Genomic DNA, 23,454 nt, shown 5'->3' with positions numbered 1-23,454 from the left:
TGGGAGAGGGCTCCTGAAGGTAGGGAGCGAGACAGGCAGGGCCAGTTGTGGAAGGCAGATGACTCTCTCCACAGTCCCCCAAGGTGGAGTGCTCCTTTGACCTGTCATGGCTTAAGGCATCCCTCTGAGCTGGTCTGTCCTTCGGACCCATCTGCATTCTGAGCCAGGCCCATGTGGCAGAGGATGGAGGCTAAGTGGGTGAGTAGAAGATGAGGAAAACAGGCCTCACCACTAAGGGATCTGCCTTGGAATCACAACTGTCAGTGACCACATCTACTCTCAGTCAGCTGATGGACAGACCCACATGCATGCTGAGCTCCACCTGCACCAGTTGGCCTGCTCTGTCCCCAGTGTGTTCCCAAACCTAATAGAAAACTCCAGAGTGCAAATCTATGTACAGAGTAAGGCGGCATGAAGGGGTGCCCTCACTGACCTCGTGGAACGTGTCCATCCCTGAGAAAGGGGGTTCGACACCGCTGAATCTCAACTTTGTGGGTATCTCCATTGTGCAATTTGTGGATGATGTTTTTTGAAAAAAAAATTTTTTTGTTTTTTTTTTCTGTTTTCGTTCTTGATTTTTTTTTACAAATTGACTTTGACACCTGAGGTGAAGAAAAGTGTTTTTTCGTGGACTTTTCATGAAGTTCTCACTCTGCTTTCTTATCAAAAGGAAGGGGCATGGACTGACAAGAGGAGGTGAGAGCGGTTGCTCATGGCTGTTGTCAGGGTAGGGGTCCTTGGCTGGGCGCGGGGCTGGCGGAGGGACTGGCGGGGCTGTGCTGCTGTGGGTCCGGCAGGGCTCAGGGTGAACTGGCTGGGCTAATGGTGGGGCTGCTGGCGTCAGAGCGGCTGTAGTCGCTGAGTGAGCCGGTCCGCGAGCCCCCGCCACGCCGCTGCAGCATGCCGGGGTGGAAGTTGGCATGGCGGCGTGCATGCTTCGTCAGATGATCACTGCGCATGAAGCGCTTCTCGCAGATAGGGCAGCTGAACTTCTTCTCACCAGTGTGTGTGCGGTAGTGCCGGGCCAGCTCATCAGAGCGAGCAAACTTCTTGTTGCAATCCTGCCAGCTGCAGGCAAAAGGTCTCTCACCTGTGGGGCGACAGGAGCAGAGCATCAGTCTCAGCATGCCCACTGACACCTAGTTTCTTCAGTACCTGTCCCTGCCCTCCCCCATGGCCAAGATGTGCCCACTCACCATCCCAAGGATGGCTCCCTATCCCTACTCCTGCCCCATCCCATCCACTATGACTTCTCATCAATGCCCCCATGCTCTATCTCCATCTTCTACATCATATACATCAGGGCGAAGGTGAAGGTGGACCATGGCCTCCTGGTGTCCACACCTGGTATGGAAGCAGATGACAGCTCACAGGTTTAAAAAAAAAAAAAAGCAGCATTTCCAGCACTGAAGTTGCAGAGTACATAGGGTGTGTATGGGTCAGGACTGGTGGTCCCTAGTAGTGGACCCCCTAAGTATATGACAAAACATACTATCCAACATGCCTACACAGGGTTAGCTCTATCCAGCTCTGTGAGAGTGGGGACACAGGCTTATGCTGTGGTTCCACCTGCCTGCAGAAGCCAAGCTAGCCCACACTGGCCCTATGGGAGTCACACTTGAGTTCCCACACCCCTGCACAGCAAGAAGACAATGTCCACAACTAAGAGTCCTGTCACCACTTCAACCCATCTCAGTTTCTCCTTTCTGTAATGTGAGGGGGTTAGTCTGGGCATTCTCCAGGGTCTAGCCTCCTCCTCTTTTTGAGAGAGAACCAAATGTGGCTAGCCAACAATGGCCAGGAGAGGAGACTATTAGACTATTGGACTCAAGCATGGTGACAGACAGGGTGGTGGCCCAGAACACTCTGAGAGGGGCCTACACAGGTGGGGAGAAAGCAAACACAGTACAGTTGGGAGGTGATGAAGGTCAGTTATAGTCAAGATTCTTCTCCCCTTCTCCCCTCCCTTGCTCAGAACATGGAACAGGCTTGCATTTACCCAAATAAATCAAACAAACAAAAAAATCACAATAACTGTTCCGGGAAAATCGGTGGTGGTGGTGGGATGCTCTGATACCCCAGAATGCAGCCTTTCTAGCACTGAAGTAGCCACACAGCCACACACATTCCTATGCTTTCTCACTCCCTTTCTTACTCCCTGCCTAAAGCAGACTGCCAGTCCTTGAAACTGGCCCACCTATGCCCAGCAGAGGAAATCTACACCAACCACACATCTTTAAATATAAACAGACAGCTAAGGAAAATCAGCAGCACAAAAAGGGAAAGGCCAAGAACAACAAAATCGCCAATTCCAGATGAAAAAGAGTGAAGTCAGGAAACAGAAGAGAAAGTTACTCTAAAAATTCTAATTAGAATTCTTAAAGGAACTGGAGACACAATTTGATGCATAAAGCAAACAGAAAACCACACAGAACCACCACCACAACAAAAAGTAACATTTAGAAATTGAGAAAATCACTTCCCAAACAAAAAATTCCATTAAAAAACTGGAAATATATGCAAGGAAGTATCCCAGAAATGTGAATGTTGCAGTGTTATCTTCTAGTACTGCCGAAGCCAAGGTCTACGTGAGGCTGACTTTGCCCTCTTTATTAATTCTCCTCTTCTGGGGAAGGGTATGTGGGGGGACTTTGAAAACCAAGTAGCCATCATCATTTCCCACATTTATATGACAGTTTAATAGATAGAGGGGGTAAAAGTTGAAAGCTACAGGGAATTGATCCAGGGGGTCAACATCTAACTAACAGAAGGTATGGACTGGGCAAATAGAAAAAAAAAAAAAAAAAAAAATGGAGTACAAGAAATAACCAACAAAATAGGATAGTTTTTGTCAGAGTTTTTAAAAAAGCAGGGTGGGGGATGAGGAGAAGAATACCAAGAAGACAATGACCATGATAGGAGACTAACAAAGGTGGGCAGAAAAGGAAAGGTGGCCCCTGCTGTGAGAGAATTTCCGCAAAGTGGAGATCCCAAAACTTAGTAAATAGGGAAAGGAGAAACAAATACCAGGTTATCCATGAGGGAATAAGGCTTGGACAGATACCAGTTTTCTCCTAAGTCACAATGGGTGCCAGAAGCAGGGGATTAGGGACTTCCAAGTTTACATTTCACACACTCCAGCAAAAATGAGAGAAAACTGAGAAGCTAGGGAGATGAGTGAATAGTGAGGGGGCATCTCAGGTCAAGAACAAGGCTGAGACCTGGAAGGCCACTGGAACAGTGGACCAGGGCTCAGGGCTCACAGGAGGCTATTCCAGGAATAAAGAGTAAAAAGGAATGTTTAAATATAATTCATTAAATATGTAGCCCAACATTTCCTAAATCATGTTCGAAAAAATGTCAGTATTAAATAAACTGCTAATTGGTTTCAGGGGGAAAAACCTTCTCAACAAAAGAGTTTGAAAAATGCCACATGCTAATTCTACTCTTGGACATTCACAATGCACATTAGTCATTAAAATCTTGGAAAGGTCTGGTATTAAATGGTATAGTATTAAATGTGTCAGGTCAGTCACCTATGTTCACCGCACGCTTATAGTATGACTTGACAGGCTCCTCACTGTGTGCTATGGAGTGAACAATAAGCTTCCAAAAGATATATCTAAGTCCTAATCCCCAGGACCTCTGAATGTGGAAAAAAAAGGCATCTATAGATATAATTAAGGCAAGAATTTTGGGATGAGATCCCAAGTGTCCTGAGAAGAGGAAAAGGGAGGCTAGGTGGGAATGAGGCAGGGAGAAGAGGAGGAGGTCATGTGAATAGAGGCAGAGGCTGGATTGATATATCTGCAAGTTAAGAACGCCATGGGTTGCTGGCACTAAAATATAGGAGAGAAGCTTGGGATGGATTCTCCCAAGAAGTTTCCAGAAGCAACTAATCCTGCCAATGTCTTGATTTTGGACTTCTGGTTTCAGGAACTTTAAATTTCTGGCCAGGTGCAGTACAACACATCTATAATCCCAGCTATTCAGTAGGTTTAGGCAGGAGGATCAAAAGTTCAAGGCCAGCTTGGGCAATTTAGTGAAACTGTCTCAAATAAAGTAAATAAATAAAAAGGGCTGAGGATACAGTTCAGAGGGGGCACTCCTGGGTTCAATCCCTGATTGTGGGGTCAGGGGGTGGATGTGAAATTCTGTTGCCTTTGTCACCCAATTTGATGTGTCACAGCAGCCACAGGAAATTAATAGGTTGCTCTATTCTTCAGTGGGCTTTCCATGATGATTCCATAGGGTTGTATGCAACCAGTCTTGGCACTATGGCATATTTCAAATATTTACTCCTGAAATGTTATCTATTATTGCTGCTCTCATCAATTACCCCATCAACTGAATATTTTCAGATCTGGGTCTGGTGGGCTCAGATTCACTTTGTTTCCTAATAGCTCTAGGCTCTTGTTGGGGGCTTTGTCCTTTTCAGGATCCTTCTGATTATATCCCTGGGAAGCATAAGAGGTAGGTGTAATTATAGATGGGTCACGTGATACTGGGGCTGCAGAAAATTCAGCATCCAATAGGATAAGCTAGAATGGAGGAAAGTGTGGAAGTCTAAATTTGACACTTGACCAGCACATGGCTCATGGCCTCTCTGGCATCAGCTCCTCTACACTTTTACTGAACATATACTCATTGCCTGGTCCTGGGGACACAGTCCTGACCTAGACTGATGTGATCCTCCCCATTCTGTTCTATATTCCTCCATAAGCCTGTTCTAGGAGAGGCAACAGCCAATATAAACTGGTCTACAAATGGAAGTTATGATTCATGCTGGCAAGGAACAGCACCAGCTCTGATGGGTGGCCCCTGAGTGGTGACATTCAAGCGGTATCCAGGAGGTTGACAAGGAGCAGCCAGAAGAATGGAGAGGAGCTGGGGGAAGTGTGGACAGAAAATTTCATACACCAGGGCATCTTTGCTTATATTCTCAGTGGGGTCTGTAAAGAACCTTTGCTTATATGGGTTATAACCACTGATATATATTGTATTAGAAAGGGGGAAAAAAAAAAAAAAGAACTTAAACCCAAAAATACATTCTAGTAGCTGTCCAGAGGAATGATGTCATCATACATGAAGTAGCCTTTGGAATATTCCACTGTACTTTTGGGAGAAAAAAGGCAAATAATGTGATTGTTATGAAGAGTTCTGATCTTGTGGACCCTGAAAGTGTCTCGGGTACCTGTAGGTGTCATTCTCTGGCATCACTGAAACCCAATGTTCTGGGAACCCACCTCAGGGTGGTGTGGCTGAGCTAAATAAGCACAGGGACACACCAGAGTGAGGGTGGGGGCAGATGGGCATACTACAGGGAGTAAGCCCAATTCCCATTTCACTGCAAAGAGCACCACTGGACTAAACAAACTCGTGTCCCCCCTGCTGTACTCAAGTTCTGTGTCTGCCTGCTAGGAAGACATGTGACAAGGAGGCAGAAGGGAATGTATATCTAGACTCCCACAAGGGAGCTGGTCTTCCTAGTATCCCAAAGCTGCTCTAGATCCCAGAAGACCTCACTCTGGAATCTAGGAGGACTCAGGGGGCCTGAACTATGTATGCCCATGTGTTTTGGGGGTGGGGAGAGCAGCAGAGTGAAGGGCAAAAGACTGGATGGAGATTAGGCTTTGTGAAGAGGAAATGGGCTGAGAGGAAGGGGGTTGGGGACTGGCTTTGTGGAGGTTGAGTGCAGGGAGAGAGCAGAAGGGAGACTGTGGGAGGGCCCCACTGAAGAGCCAGGCCCTGTGGGGTTTGGGAGGGTTTGCTGGTATCCCAGGGTGAGGAGGTCTTCAGGTGCCTGATCACAAATATTCCAGGCCACCGGATGAAAAGCAGTTGGGGGAAGGGGACAAGTAGGGACAGGGATGTACCTGGGTGCAGAAGCCTGGGGACATGCTGCGGGGTGCAGGTGCGTGGGATGGGAGTGCAGGGTGGAGTGTGGAGTAGGGACACGGAGTGAGCAGGGGCCGAACGAGGTTACATAAATGTTTCTTGGAGCTGCCGCGAGGCCGCCTGCCACAAGCTGAGCAGCGCACACTGAGAGCGATTGCTTCATCTTATCAGGGAACACTGCGTCCCACATGCTGGTCTTGCCCAAGCCACAGGCCTGGGCGGGAACAGTGTGTTCCCTCCCAGGGGCCGGCCAGAAGAAGAGCGTAGGGGATCCCCTCCAGCCAAACTCCCCCAACACAGCACCCACCCTTTCCCTACAGCAGCCACATACAAGTGCTGCTTGGTTCTGAGCCCAGAACCAAGCTCAAAGTCTGATCTTAGACTTGGGCCCTGACGCAGGCTCCCTTCTGCTCTGCCCTCTTGTTGGAAAGGTACAGCTGCAAATTATCTGGCACAAGCCAGACACCCTTGGCCAAACTGCCACTCTCTCACCCCACCCCAAAGGTGAAATGAGCCCCTCAGAGATTCAAGAGCACCTGTATAATTTTGGGGGGTGGGTCTATGAGCCTTTTGTGGGCAGTCTAGGTGGGAGGGATCATTTTTTGCAATCTCCCCAGTGTCCAGCATTGCACTGGGGCCAGAGTTGTTGTCTCCCACCAGCTCTTTTTGCCAGCACAGCCCTCCTGGCTTAGACTCAGGTCAGGTTGAGTGCACCAGCCCATTGGGCTTGGGGACTCCTGTTGAGCTCCCCTCTGAAGGGAGGGAATGCATCTGAACAGAGGACCTTTAGAAAAGCAGATGAATCATCAATATCACAGGATGTCCTGGATCACAAAAACAAACCTCTGGGGCAACACAAGGAATCCACATAGGTGTGTGCCAGGGGTGCTTGTGAGGTGTAGGATGGGGACGTCAGAGGGAGGCACAAGGAGAGGCCTCCGAACACAAATAGTTCTCCTGGGCTCCCAGTTCCTGACTATTTAGCACTGATGAGCAGGCTGTCATTCATCAATAGATAACTTTGATCTGTGGGCACTGGCGGGGCCATTTCCAGCATCCAACCTCAAGTCTGCCAATTTCTTCACTCCAGGGAGGTCTGTTTGCCCTCCCTCTCTAGGGCAGTTCATTAGAGGGTCAAACACTAGGGATGATCAACTGCTAAACCGCCAAAGAAAGCCAGTCATACTATCTTGGGGGATACCAGAAAGGCCTGTCCTCTGAGGTAATGGTGGGTAGGGGGCTTTTCTATTTCCTTAGGAGGTCACTTGGCTGCTCTGCTTGTCACTACAAATACCAGTGGTTTATGAAGCCACATGGAGCTGATATGCAGATGACCTGTCTCTCACGTTGGAAGCTCTTATCCAACCACTGAACAGGTGAGAGAAGTGAGGTCCAAGAGGAGAGAGGAGCTGCAATTCAGTTGGCTGATGGCAGAGCCAGAGGAAGAGCTGGGACCCTTCAAGGCCTAGTCTGCAGCAGAGGAGGTGCCTGCTGGAGGAAGCAGCCCTCCCTGCCCCCACTCCTCTGTGATGCCTGGAGTTGTCAACTCGCCTGGTTCTCAGTTACTGTGAGGGTTAAGGGAGAACTCACTGGAGAGCAAATGCCTGCTGCATAGTGCTCACAGAAGATATGCTGTTATCACCTGTGAGCCAAGGGGTTCCTGGGAGGTGTGTGCATAAGTGAGCCTGTGGCAACTGGGACAGTGGGTGGAACCATTAGCTACAACTGCCTCTGACCCTGCCCAGAGCACTCTGGCCTGGTGTTACTACTGTGGGTGCACCAGTGTTGCTGATCACACATTCATATACACTGGCTCACATGCAAGAGCTGTCAGGATGCTAGAGGAGACAGGCCTGGCTGGAGATTGTTACATACAACCTCAGAATTCACCTTGGTCCAATGAGTGTCTTGTGTTTCTACAATAGATGCAAAGATATTTTTAAAAAATAGATATTTTTGTTGTTGTTGCTCTGCTTTGTTGTGATTTGCTGCAGGATAACCAGATCCTAGAACTCATCTAGAAAAATAAATAGCCAGAAAATCTCAGCAAATGAAGAATGATGTTGGGGGACAGGCAACTAGATGAAAGGATAGTCAACCAATTGTTGTATCAGCTAGTAACTGGCTAGTGGGGCAGAGAAGGAAGCCCAGAACTAGACCCAGTAGGCAGTAGCAACTGCATGCTGTATGAAGTGACATCCAGAGGGTGGGGAGTCAATAAATATATTAAAACAACAAAGTAGCATTTGTAAAGGTTGAATCCATACTACGCACCTTACACCAGGATAAATTATAAATGGTATCAAAACACCAAATGGTATACCAATTTTTACAATTAGGCAACTGTAAATTTTTTATTTATCAGTCAAAATTTAAAAATTAAAATCTATGTTGTTCAAGATTTAAATGTAAAAAATGAAACCACAAATGTTCTAGAAGAAAATATGAGCAAACTGTTTTATATTACAAGGATGGATGTTGTTACTATATAAATCAAAGTGCAGAAGCCATAAAGGAAACAATTGATAAATTTGACTATACTTCATGAAGAAAGTCATAATAAACAATGGCAAAAGATAAATGGCAAAAAAAAAAAAAACAGCTGCAGCCAATATCACAAAGGGCTAATCTCTAGTATGAAAAGAGCTCACAGAAATTAGAAGGAAAAAAAAAACAACACCCCATAGAAAGTACAAATAAAGGAAAATATGAATGGTTCCTGAATGCCTGAAAACATTCTCTACCTCCCCCATCAGGAGTTAAAGGCAAAGGAACCCCAGTGAAATACAACTTTGTACCTATCAGACTGGGGAGGCCATGGGGAAACAGGCACTCTACTACTTTGCTGATGGAAAGACAAATTGCTACAAATTCCTTACAGGGTAATTGGTGATACCTATCAAAATGACAAATGTGCCTTCCCCTTGATCCCACAACTGAACTTTTGGGAACCTATCCTACAAACTCACCTGTACACCTACAAAATAGGATATGTGCCTGATTCTTTAATGCAGCAGAAGCCTAAAAATAACATGAATTAAATCATGGAACTCCCATTTGATGGAATACTATGAAAAATAGGAGTTTTGTATGATACAACATGGAAAGATCTCCAAGCCATACTGCTGAGTGAAGAAAACCAGGTCCAGAACAGAATGCATGAAACAGGAGGATAGATAAATAGTACAGACAGCTGTATGAACCTGCCTATATGTCCAGAAAGACACTCTGGAAGGATACCTAGAAAAGTAGGAAGGAATCAACTGGGGGAGACTAAGCAAATGGAGGACAATGAAGGTTGGTGAGAATTTTTCATGGAAAACTACTTAAACAACCTTTTGGATGCTGAAACACATAAATGCATTACCTTTACAAAAAATTGAAAACAAAAGATCCATAGCAAATAACCCTTAAATTCCATAAACGCTACCCATATATGTTACTAATTTTAAAATGAGACATTGCATACACTTTGCACACTTCCAAGTCAGCTCCCCAATTCAGGCCTTGTATTCAGCAGCACACTTTCTAATATCACTTCTTACAATAGCTTACCCTAAAATAGATGGTCAAGGGAGGAGGGGAGAGAAAGTGGGGGTTCTGGGGACTGAAATGGAGTAAATCAAATCCCATGCCATGTATATCAAAATGAACCCAACTATTATGTATAAATATAATGCACTAATAAAAGAAAAAAATAAGCAATGGTCACCTGGCAGATTCTCTTCAGACCACATGAGGAAAGGGAGAGAGATGCTTAGTGTTTGAGGAATCCAAAAATAGCAACAAAGTTCAATTTTCCCTTCCAAATGACCCCATGGTTGGGAGCTGTTGAATTCTTGACAAAGACAAGACCTCAGCCATTGTGGGACCACCACCTGCACCTCCCTTGCTAAAATAGTTGTACCCTCAAGGTCAATCAGGGGCTTTGGGAAAGGACGTTGCATGGTGTGGGTAGAGACATATGGATTCCCTTCCTGCCCCATCTGACAGTGTGCACAGCCAGCTCCCCACCTCTCAGCTCTACACTCCAGGGTCCCTATGTTCTCTTAGCAACTGAGGGAGGTCCGCTTCTTTGGCAATCATTGTGCCTCACTTTCTCTTCCTGGGCTCCCTCTCCCCCAGACTTTATTTCCTCCCTCTGCCTTCTCCCTGGGTGACCTAGAGACTTAAGTCATACCTTGCTGCAGACAATTCAATGGCAAGAGCAATTCACAAGGCAGCTGCAGGCATGTACTTCAAGGGGCACAGTTTTACTTTCAGCATGGGCCAGCTCACCTAACTCTACCAACCTAAGACAGGAAGGTGTCAGTATGGGACCAATCTCAGGGATGAGGAGTCAAATGACCACACCAAGGACTTAGCCTATATTTCACCTAGAAGGAAGAAATTCTCACAGGAGCTCCCCATTGTGATTGAGGAATTGCTGAAAAGCTGTCCAAGCCATTCTTGTTCTAGGAGGTTAGAAACCTGAGGAACCATGCAAGTCATGCCCCATCTGATGGACAAAGGCACAAAGGCAGTGGGGTACAGTGCAGGCCACACTGCCAGATGGCTCTCACCCACAATATAGACAAGGTTCCATCCTTTGTACCCTGGATCTCGGTTCATCAGGGAAGGACCAGCAACTCCCTCCACAGTCAGGCTGCAGTACTTGACCAATTTGCAATTTCACAGCAAGCCTAAAAGAAAGGGGAATCTCCTACAGCAAAAGGATAGCTTGCTGTAGGATCAGTCAGTCACCAATATCCATGCAGCAGGATGTCATGCCTAATGTGCAGAAAGAGTGGGGAAGCTCTTTTCCTTGAGGACTCACCTGTGTGAGGAAAGCTGAGAGAACCTGCCTGAGCACTGTAGGTGGAGCAAAGTCATCCTGCAGTGGGGTCCAGCAGGCCAGGTGGGCTCTGCCTCCAGACTTCTCTCCCCTCAACCAGGCATGCTCCAGGTACACATATACAGCAGGTTCCATTTTCCTCAGGAAAACAGTTTCTAGCTGAACTCGGGGGGTTGGGGGTAGTATTCAGAGTTGACTTCATAAAGCATGTAAATAAGAAATGTCATAGGCCAATAACCTTTGGTTATTGATGAAACTGAGGCTCAGTCTTTTCTGACCAGTCCTTTCTAGAAAAGTTGAATAGTGCTAAGGACTCCCTGCTTCAGACATCAAGGAAGGGGCCAGGAAAGCTCCCAGGGCCTCTCCTGAGGAACCCAGGCCCCAGTGTTGCACCAGTGGTTCCAGTCACCAGCAATTTACACCCAGTATCTTCTGGGAAAACCAGTGTGTTTAAAACTCATGCAGAAAATGAGCTTGTGTGGCAAGGGACCAGAAGCCCTAAGCCCTGCCCCTCGGGCCTGCCTGCAGATACTCCAGTAACTCTGTTCATGAGGCCATCTCTCCTCGGGAGACAAAGCCTGGCCCCCTCTTTGTCACAGGCCTGCCCATGCTATGTGCACGTTGTTCCTTTCCTCCACATCCTGTCTGGCCCTCTACCCTATTTCCTATGCCCTTTACTGTTCTCAACTGGAATAGGACCTTAAGGGAGCTGGCCCTGGGGACACCAGTCAGGAAGAAAAATGGATACCACTCTGCATTATCCCCCTTGGGTTCCCAGAAAATCAGGGTTGGAGTGACCCCTTTCTCAATAGCTTTGCAGAGGACTCTATGATCTGAGGCTACCTGCTGAAACCAAGGGAGGGCTAGTGAAAGCCAGTACAACCACAAGGGCAGGAGCCCTGTCCTATGCCATGCCCTTCTCCCTCAGAACCCCAAGGTGGGAGGTAGGGGGTTCAGTTTTCATTGGTGTTGCTTCCAAAGTCACTGGAACCTAGCTTCATCTGCTGGGGAGGCAGGTGGACAAGGGGAGACTCAGCACAAGGAGCTTGCCTGGCTGTCTCTCTCTAATGTTCTTATAAGCCACAGTTAGGGTCTGCTCACAAGCAGTCCCATTCCCGAGCGGCTGAGCCTCACCACTGAAATGTCCCATGATGTGGAGCTCTAACTGCAGGAAGGAAACACAAGGGTTATCTTGGAAAGACGAGATTCCTGCATGATTGTCCTGTATTTTTTCCTGCATTTTTCAACCAAAGTGCTTTGGGCAGTTGGAAAGAATGCAGTAACACTATATTACAAAGTTGTGTACACACACACACACATACACTTCACTCAATCCCCAGCTCATGACTGGGACAGCTTCCACAGAACCTGGCACCCTGACCTCTAAGGAAGTAGCACTAATTCACACACACACTGGTGGAATTGCCTGGAAAAGTCCAAAGGACTACATGCCAGGAATTTCATAAAGGTATTTTCCCTCCTTTTGCTAAGGGTTACAAAACATATTTGAAAATTTCCGTTTCTAAGGTCCTCTTTAAAACAGCAATAATAAAACACTGATGGTTTCTGCCAGAGGACAGCTAGAAGCCACAACAGACAAGGACTCTCTTTTCTTTTCTGTCTCTCTCTCTCTCTCTCTCTCACACACACACACACACACATACACAAACATGAACACACCCACAAGTCGCCCCTTTGCTATTCTTGAGGGGACAGGCAGGAGTGTCCATCCCCTGGTCCAAGTTCCATATCTCTGAATGCTACATTCAAAGGCCTTCGACCAGTGGTTGAGTTGAACCAAAAGAACAGGCATTTCCATTTCCTTTCTCTCTATTCTGAGGGTCTGCTCATTAACTACCTCTCAAGGGAGGCTGAGAGCATCTTCCCTGAGCTGAACAGAGTGACATGTGTCAAATTCCTGCCCCCTACCGTTTTGAAGTGAACATCTGTTCCCCTGCTTCAGGAGCCCTGAAGAAAGGAGTCCAGGTTTATTTACTGACAGAAATGCTTTTCATTTGAGGCTGACCAAAAGTAAAGGCAACATGCATTCACAATATGAAGAACTCTTAAATCTCAACAATAAGCAAACACCCAACTTAAAAAATGAATGAAATATGTGAACACTCCATTCAAGAAGATAAGTGACTATGGGAAAAGGTGCTCAACATCATTTGTCCTTATAGAAATGGAAATTAAAACAATAAGATACTACTACACACATGAGAATGGTTAGAGAAGTCAAAAAATTAACAATAATTAAAGTGCTGGTCAAGTAACCAGGACCCTCATACATTACTAGTGAAAATATAGCATGGTGCAATTTGGAAGATAATTTGGCAGTTTCTTATGCAGTTAAACACAAACTATACAATCCAGATATTTCACTCCTAGGCATTTATTAAGCAAGCTGAAAACCTATGTTCATACAGAAACCTGCACACAAATGTTTATAACACCTTTATTCATAATCATCCAGAAGCAAGTACTTTCTATAGATAAATGGATAAACAAATTGTCCTACATTCATACAATGGAATATTATTCAATGATAAAAAGGATCTATTGATTCACACAACAAAATGGATAAATCCTCAATGCATTTTGCTAAGTTGAAGAAGCATATATACATTGTATGACTCCATTCACATGGCATTCTGCACAAGGCAAATCTACACAGACACAAAGCTCATCAGAGGTAAGGAGATTTGGGACTGGCTCTTATAAAGGGGATGCACAGGGAAATCTCTAGGGTGATGAAACTATTCTGTCTGGTACTGGAGTAACAGACTTAAAACTGAGCATCTGTCAAAACTCTCTGAACTAGCCAAGCATGGTGGAGTGCGACTGTAATCCTAGTTACTCAGGAGGTAGAGGTGGGAGGATTCCTTCAGCCCACAAGTTCACAACCAGCTTGGACAATACAGTAGACCAAGTCTTTTAAAAAAAGAAAAGCTGGGGCTGGAGGTATAGTTCAGTGATAGAATGAACTTTGTATGCAAATATTTTAAAAATCAAGCAAGAGGTAGGGGGATCCCAGGATGAAACTCAGACTGTGACAAGAGACCCTCAATATATACAAATGTCACACAGCCTTTGCACAGGGATGGGGAAAGCAGTTGACCTGAATAACTGAGAAAATGGTCTTTTGATGGGAAATTACAAGAGTACAGAAAAAAAAGGAACTACACTCCAAATAGCAAATTCATTTTAAGCAAGAGCAGGCTAGCAATTCTGAAACTGCCTTGTATGTACACTGGGATTGAACAAGCAAGTGAAGGCACTTTGGGTGGTGAGAACCTGCATCTCACTGTTGCAGGGCAGAGAGGTACAGGTCAGCGAGGGGCATGCAAGAATGTGTCCCCTGTAACTTTAGAATATGTAGCAGGAAATGAGAGGGAGGGGGTATGAAAAATGGTGGAATGAGACAGACATCATTACCCTATGTACATGTATGATTACACGAATGGTATGAATCTACATTGTGTACAATCACAGAAATGAAATTATGTACCCCATTTGTGTACGATGAATCAAAATGCAGTCTGTAAAAAATTAAAAGCTAAAAAAATAATAATAATAATAATAATAATAATAATAATAAAAAAAGAATGTGTCCCCTGATCTGGCCCCAAGTCTGAGACCTCAGAGTAGATTCATGCTTGGCTCAGTATATAGACAGATGGACTGAGAGGAATTGAGAAAGGCAAATCATGACGTACAAATGAGTGAGCGCACATACATGCGTTTCCTAGCCCTATCTACTGAGAGGAGCTGGAAGCAGAGATTCCCAGTCTCAAGGAGCACACCCTGTACCCAGGTCTCTGTTTCAAATACTGTTTTCTAGTAAGAGGAAATAGTGCTCTTTGGAGAATGGCAGATTCTAGGGCTGGGGCAGGAAAAACACAAGATGAGCCTGAAGCATCTTGTAAAGCCAGAAAATCAGGAAATAGACAACAAACTAAAAAACTAAAAATGACAGTGGAATGTCAAAAGAACACAGGAGCTGGCCTAAAGGAGTTCCTGATCAAGACCAGTACATTTGAGTAAAAACATAAATAATGGTAAGTCATGTGAATCTCATTCCCCCACAGATATGAAGTGATGAAAAGAGTACTTCACCTCTGGTGTTGTTGTTTTTTGTTTTTTTTTTTTTTTCCCAAAAAGCCATAAATCCACTTCAATCATGAGAAAAACATCAAACAAATGCAAACTGAGGGGCATTTTACACAATACTTGGCAAAGGTCATGAAAAACAAGGAAAATCAGAAAAGCCAAGAGATGCCTACAAAGACCTAGAGACCTGACAACTAGTTTGAATTATGAACTACAACCTATTTAACTGCCTTTTTGTGATCATCACAAAAGTTGTGTGACTTCATTTCTGAGTAATAAGCCAATATTGTTTAGAAAGTGTGAATGGCTAATACAGATTCAACTGATGGAAAAAAAAAAAAAATGTTGGAGAAAGAAATTTCTAAGGTTCCCCAAATGTTTTGTGAAGACCACACAGTGATTGCCTTTGCCAACTGGACACTTCCCTGATCTGCGTTCCCAACCAGGAGGACAAATGCACGGGAGTCACTCAGTGATGCAGCAGCAACAGGTCAGCATCTATGCAGTCTTCCTCCATTTGGAGCGGCAATGCTCAGATAATGCTTTCTTTCTGACTACCTTTGGGCCAGGATTGGCTTTGTAAACCGATTCTTGCCAAGAATGCTGCTGAAGCCACTGGGTGCATTTCTCTGATAAAGAAGGCCCTATTCCCTTCAACCTTTCCTTTCTTCCTGCATTGATTATGTTCCCAGGATGTAGAAGCAGGTGCCATCATGCATCCATGAGATGACAACAGCCAAATATACATGTCAATGATGGTTGAAGAGAGACAATGATCCTGGGTCTCTCTGGTAGACTCTGGGGCTATTTCACCAGCACTGAACTATTCAAGTTAGGAGATGTAAATGCTTAGAAAAAGAAACCTAGAATCTCAGGCCTGGACTCACTCCTTTCCCTGTACAACCATCCTCTTGTGAGCTGCCTTTGGTTGTTTCCAGAATGTCACTCAGGGTGTAGGTCTGGCTAATTCCTGGATAACATCACTAGACAAGAATAAAAGGAGGACACTGGCTGCCAACAAGGTAACATCTTCCCTGTGTCCACCCCCTGCCTGGTTCTCATCTTAACCCCGTATCTCTCCTAGACCTTTGGGACCCTAAAGCCAAACAAACTCTGGATAAAGGCAGATATCAGTCATGGGTATCTACCACTTTCAGGCCCCCAGTCCCACTAACAGCAAAGGGAGGGGAAAAAAAAAAAAAAAAAAGGTGGGGGAATTAACAAAGCAAAAGGGAAAGGAGATAATTATAATAATTTAGAAGCTGGAAAATGAAAAGGCAGCAGAGGAAATGAAGAAGAGATCCTTGTTACCCCTGCACAATGTTCTCCCAAAGGCTTAGGAACCTCTGGCAGGTGGTAGTGTGGTGCAGTGGGGCTGGAAAAGGGAGACACCTAAACATTAGATAGAGGGGCAGCGCACATAGGTGCTCTCCCCCTCTCCCGACCCTCAACAAATGGTGGTCTATCTGAGGGTCAACATGGGATAGGGCTCTGGGCTAGGCACCTGACATTGCTCAGGGCAAGGCAGCCTCAAAAGAGGCTTGGTGAACAGTTCATGTCCCTGAAGCTGCCTTCCCAACCTTCCCTCCCCAGCTGCTTCTGAATGCTGTAGCCAGGATCACCCCTACCCATCCACAACCCAGGCAGGGGCAGAAGACTCTCTGGGGGAAGCCTTGAAGAAAATGGCTCAGCACATCATTCATAGGATCCCACTCACTCCAAGTCAGTTCTTGGCCCTCTGGACAGTGTCACCAGACACCAGAGATTGACAAACACCTCAGAGAGCCCCTGGCTCAGTGGGTAACAGATCCAGGAAAAGGCAACTCCTGAAGTAGAGGCCATGTAGGGAGAAGGAAACTTCCAGAGTCATCGATAAGATTCTCAGAGATAAGATAGGGACTGGCAGAAGCAAGAACAGGAAGCTCCCTTAAAAAGAGAGAGAGAGAGAGAGAGAGAGAGAGAAACAGCAGTAGCAGCAGTGGCCCCGAGAAAGCTCAGTTGGAAAGTAAAGATACAATAGGGGAAAATAGGGCAGAAATGAAACCCGAATAGCAGGGAAGGAAGAGAACATCAAGAAAATCTCAGGGAAAACACACACACACATACAGAGCAGAAGGACAAACAGATTTCAAGGAGAAAGGAGAGATCAGAAAATAGAAGGAAGATGGGGGAAGATCAGCTCAGCAGCTCCAATGCCAAAAGCAAGTTTCCCCAGGGGCCACGAGAACTAGGAAATGAGGCAGTGGTGTTAAGCCCTTGAAGAAGTCATCCCAGGTAGGATGTGACACCAGTCAGAAATGAATCAAATGAGACCAGGATGGCAACATTTTCAGACAGATGAGCCTCAAAATCCTGGCCTCCCATGCACCCTTCTAGGCAGCTATGGAGGAGGGGTTCCACCAAACAGAAGGGAGGTCCAGGCTTCAGGGAGGAATTCCGAGGAGACAGTCAGTCACCAGGGGAACACACTATACAGGCCATGCCCAGAAGGCCGCACATGGCAAGGAGGGTTTGTAGGGACAAGTCAGTGACAACAGCACCAAGAAAACCAAGCAAAAAGGCAGCGATGGACTCTAAGGAAAAGAAATGTGGATAATGTATGCATGGTTCTCCTCCAATTGGTGTCCAGCCACAATCAGCAAAACATAGGCAACTAATCCTATTACATCCGAGCCTGGAAAGGGTGCCTGTGATTGGGGTGACAGGGAGCCATATCCTCATCTGTCACCATTGAAGTCAAGAGATAATGCCTAAAACTAAACAGCAAGAAGGTCCCAAGGAGCAAGACATGGAGAGAGAGGAAGCTGGTAGTGTTGCCTCTGGTAGAGAGCAGAGGTCAGGTGAGCAGCAAGAAACTTGTGTATCATAATAAAATGTACAGAACATATATTAATGCATGTACTACTCTCATAAATTTTTTTAAATAATTTACAAAATAGGGTGTGACATTCTTGGCAGTATGGTCCTTCCTTAGAGAATTTCCTTCCTTCCTTCCCTCCTAGTTAACCCCTCTTCAGAAACTGTGGAAGACAACTAGTCCTACTATCCACCTAAGGTGTATGGAGGTGACACCTTGTCTCCTGCTCTGGAGGAGGTGAGGAACCATCCCAAGGGAAACTGGGTAGCTAGGCCTCTTCCTACCTGTGGTTACCATCAAAGCACTTTTGATTGTTTTTGGCAATTGCTGCTTTTGATTTCTAATATATGTCCAAACAGCTCAACAATGACAGAAGGGTTGTTTCCTGACTGCCTCCTTTTCACCTCTAACTAGTTTTACCTTCAGGCTGAGGATACCCACCCCCACCCCCACTGCTGTATGTGTGTGTGTGTGTGTGTGTGTGCGCGCACGCGCTTTGCTGGGGAAAAAATTCAGGGTCTAATGTATGCACAGCCCACACTATACTACTGAGTTATATCCCCAATACATTTTGCAAAGGTGACTTCAACCTCAAAGTAGGCAGGGGAGGGCTTCTGGCTTTTGATTTCTTCATTCCACTTACTTAGTGTTATACTAGCATCAGAATTATACATACTGGGTTTTTATTTAAAAATGTGTGGCACCGAAATATTTATGGATAGAATGATAAAGTGATTCCAGACAACTGAGATGGAGAGATGGAGGGCAGAAGAGACAACAAAACCATGGGACAGGTGAGAGGGGGTGCTAGGGATGTGGGCAGTTTGCTACATGATCCTGTCTAACCTGGCATCTGTTGTTCTCTACAATAGAAGTTTAAAAACTACGCAAGAAATGGATTGCAATCCCATGCCTCAGGTCAAGTCTAAGGGCCACTCTTGCTAGCTGGAGTTCATTCTGTCTTTTGCTCTCCCAAGGCCTGCTCCCTGTGGTTTGAGATTGGGTCAGCTGCTTCTCTGCCCACTCCCAGAGAAAGTCTTGTCCTGTAAGCCCGGGCCTAATTCCCTGGACCTGCCATCACTACACATCCACTAAGGCCCAGTCCTCCTCCCATTGCCTACATGAGAAGTTGGGAGGACAGAGCAAGGTTGGCTCTGTGCCACACTGGGCAGGCACTACACATGCCTGGACCCTCCAGCCTGACAGGAATCCTGGACCTTGGCTGTGGCTGAGTGCTACATCTGACCCCAGGTTACTACTTGGGTCCTGGAGTCTGGCGTGGTGGGTAGAGTCAGCAAGTCCCAAGATTCTGGGTGCTAGGCAGGGCCATGGGGGTGCATTATTTTCCTGAAAGCAGACTGTTTTTTGTTTAGAAGGAGAAAAACTCAACAAGAGTTGTCTTCTCCTCTAAGGCACATGAATGCCCCAAGAGTGCAGGGTCCTCCATGAGGGGGCCTGCCTAGGGAAAGCCCCTCCTACCATGTCCACATGCACTGCCAGATCACTGTGGGAACTCTGGCCACAACCACCACAGTCCCCCTTCCCGGCAGCTATTCTTGGTCTGTGTCTCCCTTTGGGGGGGTGGGGGAGGATAAGGGTGGAAATGATCAGAAGCTAAAATTAGCAAATGGCAAACAATTGAGGCCAGGAATCTGAGGTCAGCTGAGGACAACAGTTTGTTCTCTGTGGCCCTGAGGTGGTTTAGCAATAAAGGGAACTGAAAATGAAAACAGATCTGGAAGCAGCCCAACCCCTGCTGAGACCAAGCCTGACACTCAGTCAGTCCCCAGTGGGCCAAGCCAGATGGCCCTACCCAAGAATCCCCCAGGGTACCTCACTTCACAGGGAGACCTTCTATAGCCCTGCAGCAACACTCAAGGACACAATAGCTACAGTTGCAGAAAACATGGGACAGGATCCCCAAGCACTACTCAGGCCATGGACTTCTCTTCCTGGGTGATCCAGCACTGTAGCTGTAAAAGTCCCCAGTAACTGCACCACATAACCAGGGCAACAAGCCCCTTCTCTGGTACCAGCAGGTACAAACCTTTTAGCAAGGCCCAGTAAAACTCCTTGAGTGACAGGTCAAGAAATCAAACCCAAGGAGGGTCTGAGAGGGGTACCAGGCTGCAGAGTTAGGAAATGGTGGAACTGTTCTTGAGCACAGCTCCCTGGCCAGGTACCCATTCCCTGTCACCACAGCCCCTCTCCATCTAGAAGGCTCACTCACCGTCTAAGCAGTCTACAAACCCAGAGGAAGTACCAACAGAGCCCACAGCCCAGGCCAGCTGCATGGCAGATGCAGAGAAGGGGAGGATGGCCTGGCCTTGTAACATTCCATGGTCAGGAAGCTGCCCTCCTCACACGAACTCTTAGCCACTCTGAAAGTTCCAACACCCAGTGGTCTTGGGGTTCTATCTGGTGATACCCACAGCTAGGGACCTAGAAAAGATATCCTTCCTCCCTTTACTTCTAAGGGAACTTAGTTCAGCCTTGTGATGCCCAGGATTTAAACATCCTCTTAATAAGTTTCTGTTCATAACTCTCTGCCACCTAACAATTTGCAAACGTCAAAAGAAAGAAATCAGCTCAGTAGTAATAATTTTGAGTTGGGAAGCATATGAGAAGTCTGAAGGACAGTGCTGCCATGCCTAGGAGAGAGTAGATACCTAGTGGCCCTTCCTGTGTGCCATTTTCCTAGAAGCAACGTGGTTTCAGTTTAAAAAGAGAAACAAACTCAGTGAGGGGGGGTCCCTGTTCTCCTTCATGTTAATGCCCTGAGGGTACAGGGTCCTTAATAGTGGGGAGGGGTCCCAGAGCCAGGAGCCAAAACCATACCAAATGATGCTGCTAATGACACCAAATGATAGGAGTTAATCTAAGCAGTTGCTGAGGTTACTGGCTGACCTTGTGGTCCATGTCCAGCCCACAGGGTTGGATTGGCCCATTCTTGTGCACTGGTGCCACCAAGTCTATGCATTCTGAGCAGGACCCAGGCTGCTGAAGGCTCAGAGATCATGCAAGCTAAATTGTAGAGCCCAGCAGGTATCTTTCCTTATGCAGTCCCCCAGGGTACGTGGGGTATGTGGAGGACCTCTTTGAGGACAATGTGGCTTGAGAGTGGGGATGGAACCCATGGGCCTGGCCTGTGCCCAGCACACATCAGCCAGCCCTGGCAAGGTCTCACTGTGAGATTCTTTCCTGTCCCTGGACTACAAGCTCTCAGGACCCTAGTGTCCAAGGTTGGACCACACACCCTGTAGACCTGATGCTCCAGAGGAGCCCATACTACAGAAGATGAGGAAGTACCTGGGTAAAAGGTAGGTTGGGGGCCCCTTTGTCATAAACTCCAATAGTGACTTCTTTTCACTGCAAAACCTTTTGATATCTAATAACAACATACTCCCTACCTGCCCTGCTGTCTCCTGCCTTGCTGCTGAGTATCAGACTCATTCCACCTATCTAGAAGGCAGTTTGCCCCTAAAACAAACATTCCTTTGTTGACTCCTAAGAGTTCATACTGAAAATAATGAGAATGCACACACTGTGGATAGTTGTCACAGGGCTGCTCCAGAAGAGCAAATCACTAGGGATACCACAGCTACCTGAACCATAGGCTTGGGTAGGGAGATTAAAAGATGAACTGACAAAGATAAGCAGGCAACCCATCAAAGACCAGGCTGGGGGATTGGTTGTAGCACGCTGGTGGAGCACTTGCCTAACATGTGTGAGGCCCTGGGAATGTGATCATGACAGAATGCTGAAAGTGGAAAAATTACTGATTATTGATTTCCCCCCTTATTAATTTTTCTCTTGATATTTTTCAGTTTCCCAAATCATCTTTAATTAATACATTCAACTTTTACAGTAAGAAATATAAGCAAATGCAAAGCATTAAAAATCAGTTTTCCAAGCCAGACACAGTGGTGCACACCTGTAATCCCAATAACTTGACGGGGGGCGGGGAGGAGGGCTAAGGCAGGAGGATCAGAAGTTCGAGGCCAGCTTCAGTAACTTAGGGAGGTCCTAAGCAACTTAGCATGACCCTGTCTCAAAATAAAACGTAAAAAAGACTGGGGATATGGCTCAGTGGTAAAGCACCCCTGAGTTTAGTCCCCAGTAAACCTCCCTGGTACCCCCACCCCAAAAATCAGTTTTCTAGCAAGGCAATTTCTTGCAAGAAATAGGAAAACACATCTCATCCTGTCCCAAGCACTAAAAGCAAACCCATAATATGGGTTTAGTAAACATTTTTTGATGTTGACTCATATTTTTCAGGCCTTGACTCAATTTGGAATCTGCCACTAAATCCAGGGATGGTGGGTATGGGTCATCTTAAAAAGCAAGTCATTCTTGAAGAAACATCTCCACTTGGATATCCACCAAGGTTCCCCCCTACCATCAATATCTCATTGTCATTATCATTTTCTCACAGAAGGTCATGGAAAGCAAGGATCCTCACCTATTCAAAACTGCTATATCCCCCAAGGACCCTGGATAGTGGATATCAGGTCTGGGCTATGGTCTGACTATGGGTACATCTCAGAGTTCAGTTGGCCTTGCTTTCTCCACTGGCCTGGGCCACTTGAGGCCATTCTATAGGGCTATACGCAGACCCAAGCTGCCCTGTGAATCCCTTGAAGTCTGGAAAATGGACTAGATGAGTCAGTCCCTATTCAAGTCCCAGAATTCACTGATAAAGTCAAGGAAGTTGGACCAGAGGCTGCCTTATACACCAAACTGTTTTCTCTATAAATATTTGGTGGGTAAAACAAATGCAAATGACTAAGCCCTGAACTTCATTTCCTCTGCCCTAAACCCTGGGGGGACATAATTCCTTATAGTCTAAATTTTAACCATTTGATGAAGACAGAACCTAAGTGAAGCATCCTTGTCTGCAACCACATATACTTCTACTTTGAGATCTGCTCACAGTTGTCCACCTGCCTGGCTAAAAGACAGCTATTCTCATTCAAACCAGGCAAAGAAGAGCCCAGGACAGGTTCTACACAATGGATCTACAATATGACAAGTTGCCATCAAGGGGCCCTGTGTCTCTAGGGGCCTGTTATACCTCTCTCCAACTTTCTCCAGTTCCAAAGGTTTTATCTATCCAGGATCTCTGGGTCCAGGGTGCTTAATATCCCACTGTGACTGGGATGGACCCTGTAAGGGTCTGTAAGGTGCATATTGACTTACAACAGAGGTCACAGCTGGACATGGCAGCACCTATTTGTAATTCTAGCTACTTGGGAGGCTGAGGCAGAAGGATCTCGTGTTTAAGGCCAGCCTGGCCATCATAGTCAGACCCTATCTCAAAAACAAACAAACAAACAGAGGTTGCATGCTGTACCTTTCTCTAAGTCCTAGAATGGCTGAAGGCCAGGAAACTTTTCTCTAGGGCTTCATTGGTGGACAGAGCACATCATCCCATGAAATGTTCACAAATTCTGCATAGGCTGCTCTGAGAACTTGGCCACTTCAGCAACTCTCCAAGTACATTTGGTTCAGCCAAGGACACATGGCTGATCACATTCTACAATATAAATTTATATGGAATTCTAGGGACATCTGAACTCATCTGCTTTTCATTAGTTCACTCTCAAGTTCACACTGGCAGGAGGGGCACTGAAAGTTGTGACCCCCACCACCAGGGAGCCATCCAAGCCCAGAAGAAACAAGCTTAAAGCCTCACTAGGGACCTCCACTCCCAAGTTGCTGGTTCCTGTTTTCCCTGACCTGGTCACAGAAC

General features: G+C 46.2%; 1 protein-coding gene across 1 annotated transcript in view; it reads right to left on the bottom strand.

Annotated features, from left to right (window-relative positions):
* Positions 1–488: 488 nt before the first annotated feature.
* Positions 489–23,454, bottom strand: part of Klf13 (KLF transcription factor 13) — a 42,643-nt gene continuing 19,677 nt past the window's right edge. The window contains exon 2 of the mRNA XM_047539964.1: positions 489–1,090. Coding sequence (XP_047395920.1) covers positions 801–1,090 — 290 coding nt within the window. The 3' untranslated portion in view covers positions 489–800. The remainder of the gene's footprint in view (positions 1,091–23,454) is intronic.

The sequence above is a fragment of the Sciurus carolinensis genome, chromosome 2, assembly GCF_902686445.1.
Source record: "Sciurus carolinensis chromosome 2, mSciCar1.2, whole genome shotgun sequence".
NCBI classification, from domain to species: domain Eukaryota; kingdom Metazoa; phylum Chordata; class Mammalia; order Rodentia; family Sciuridae; genus Sciurus; species Sciurus carolinensis.
This window is presented reverse-complemented; position numbering and strand designations above follow the sequence as displayed.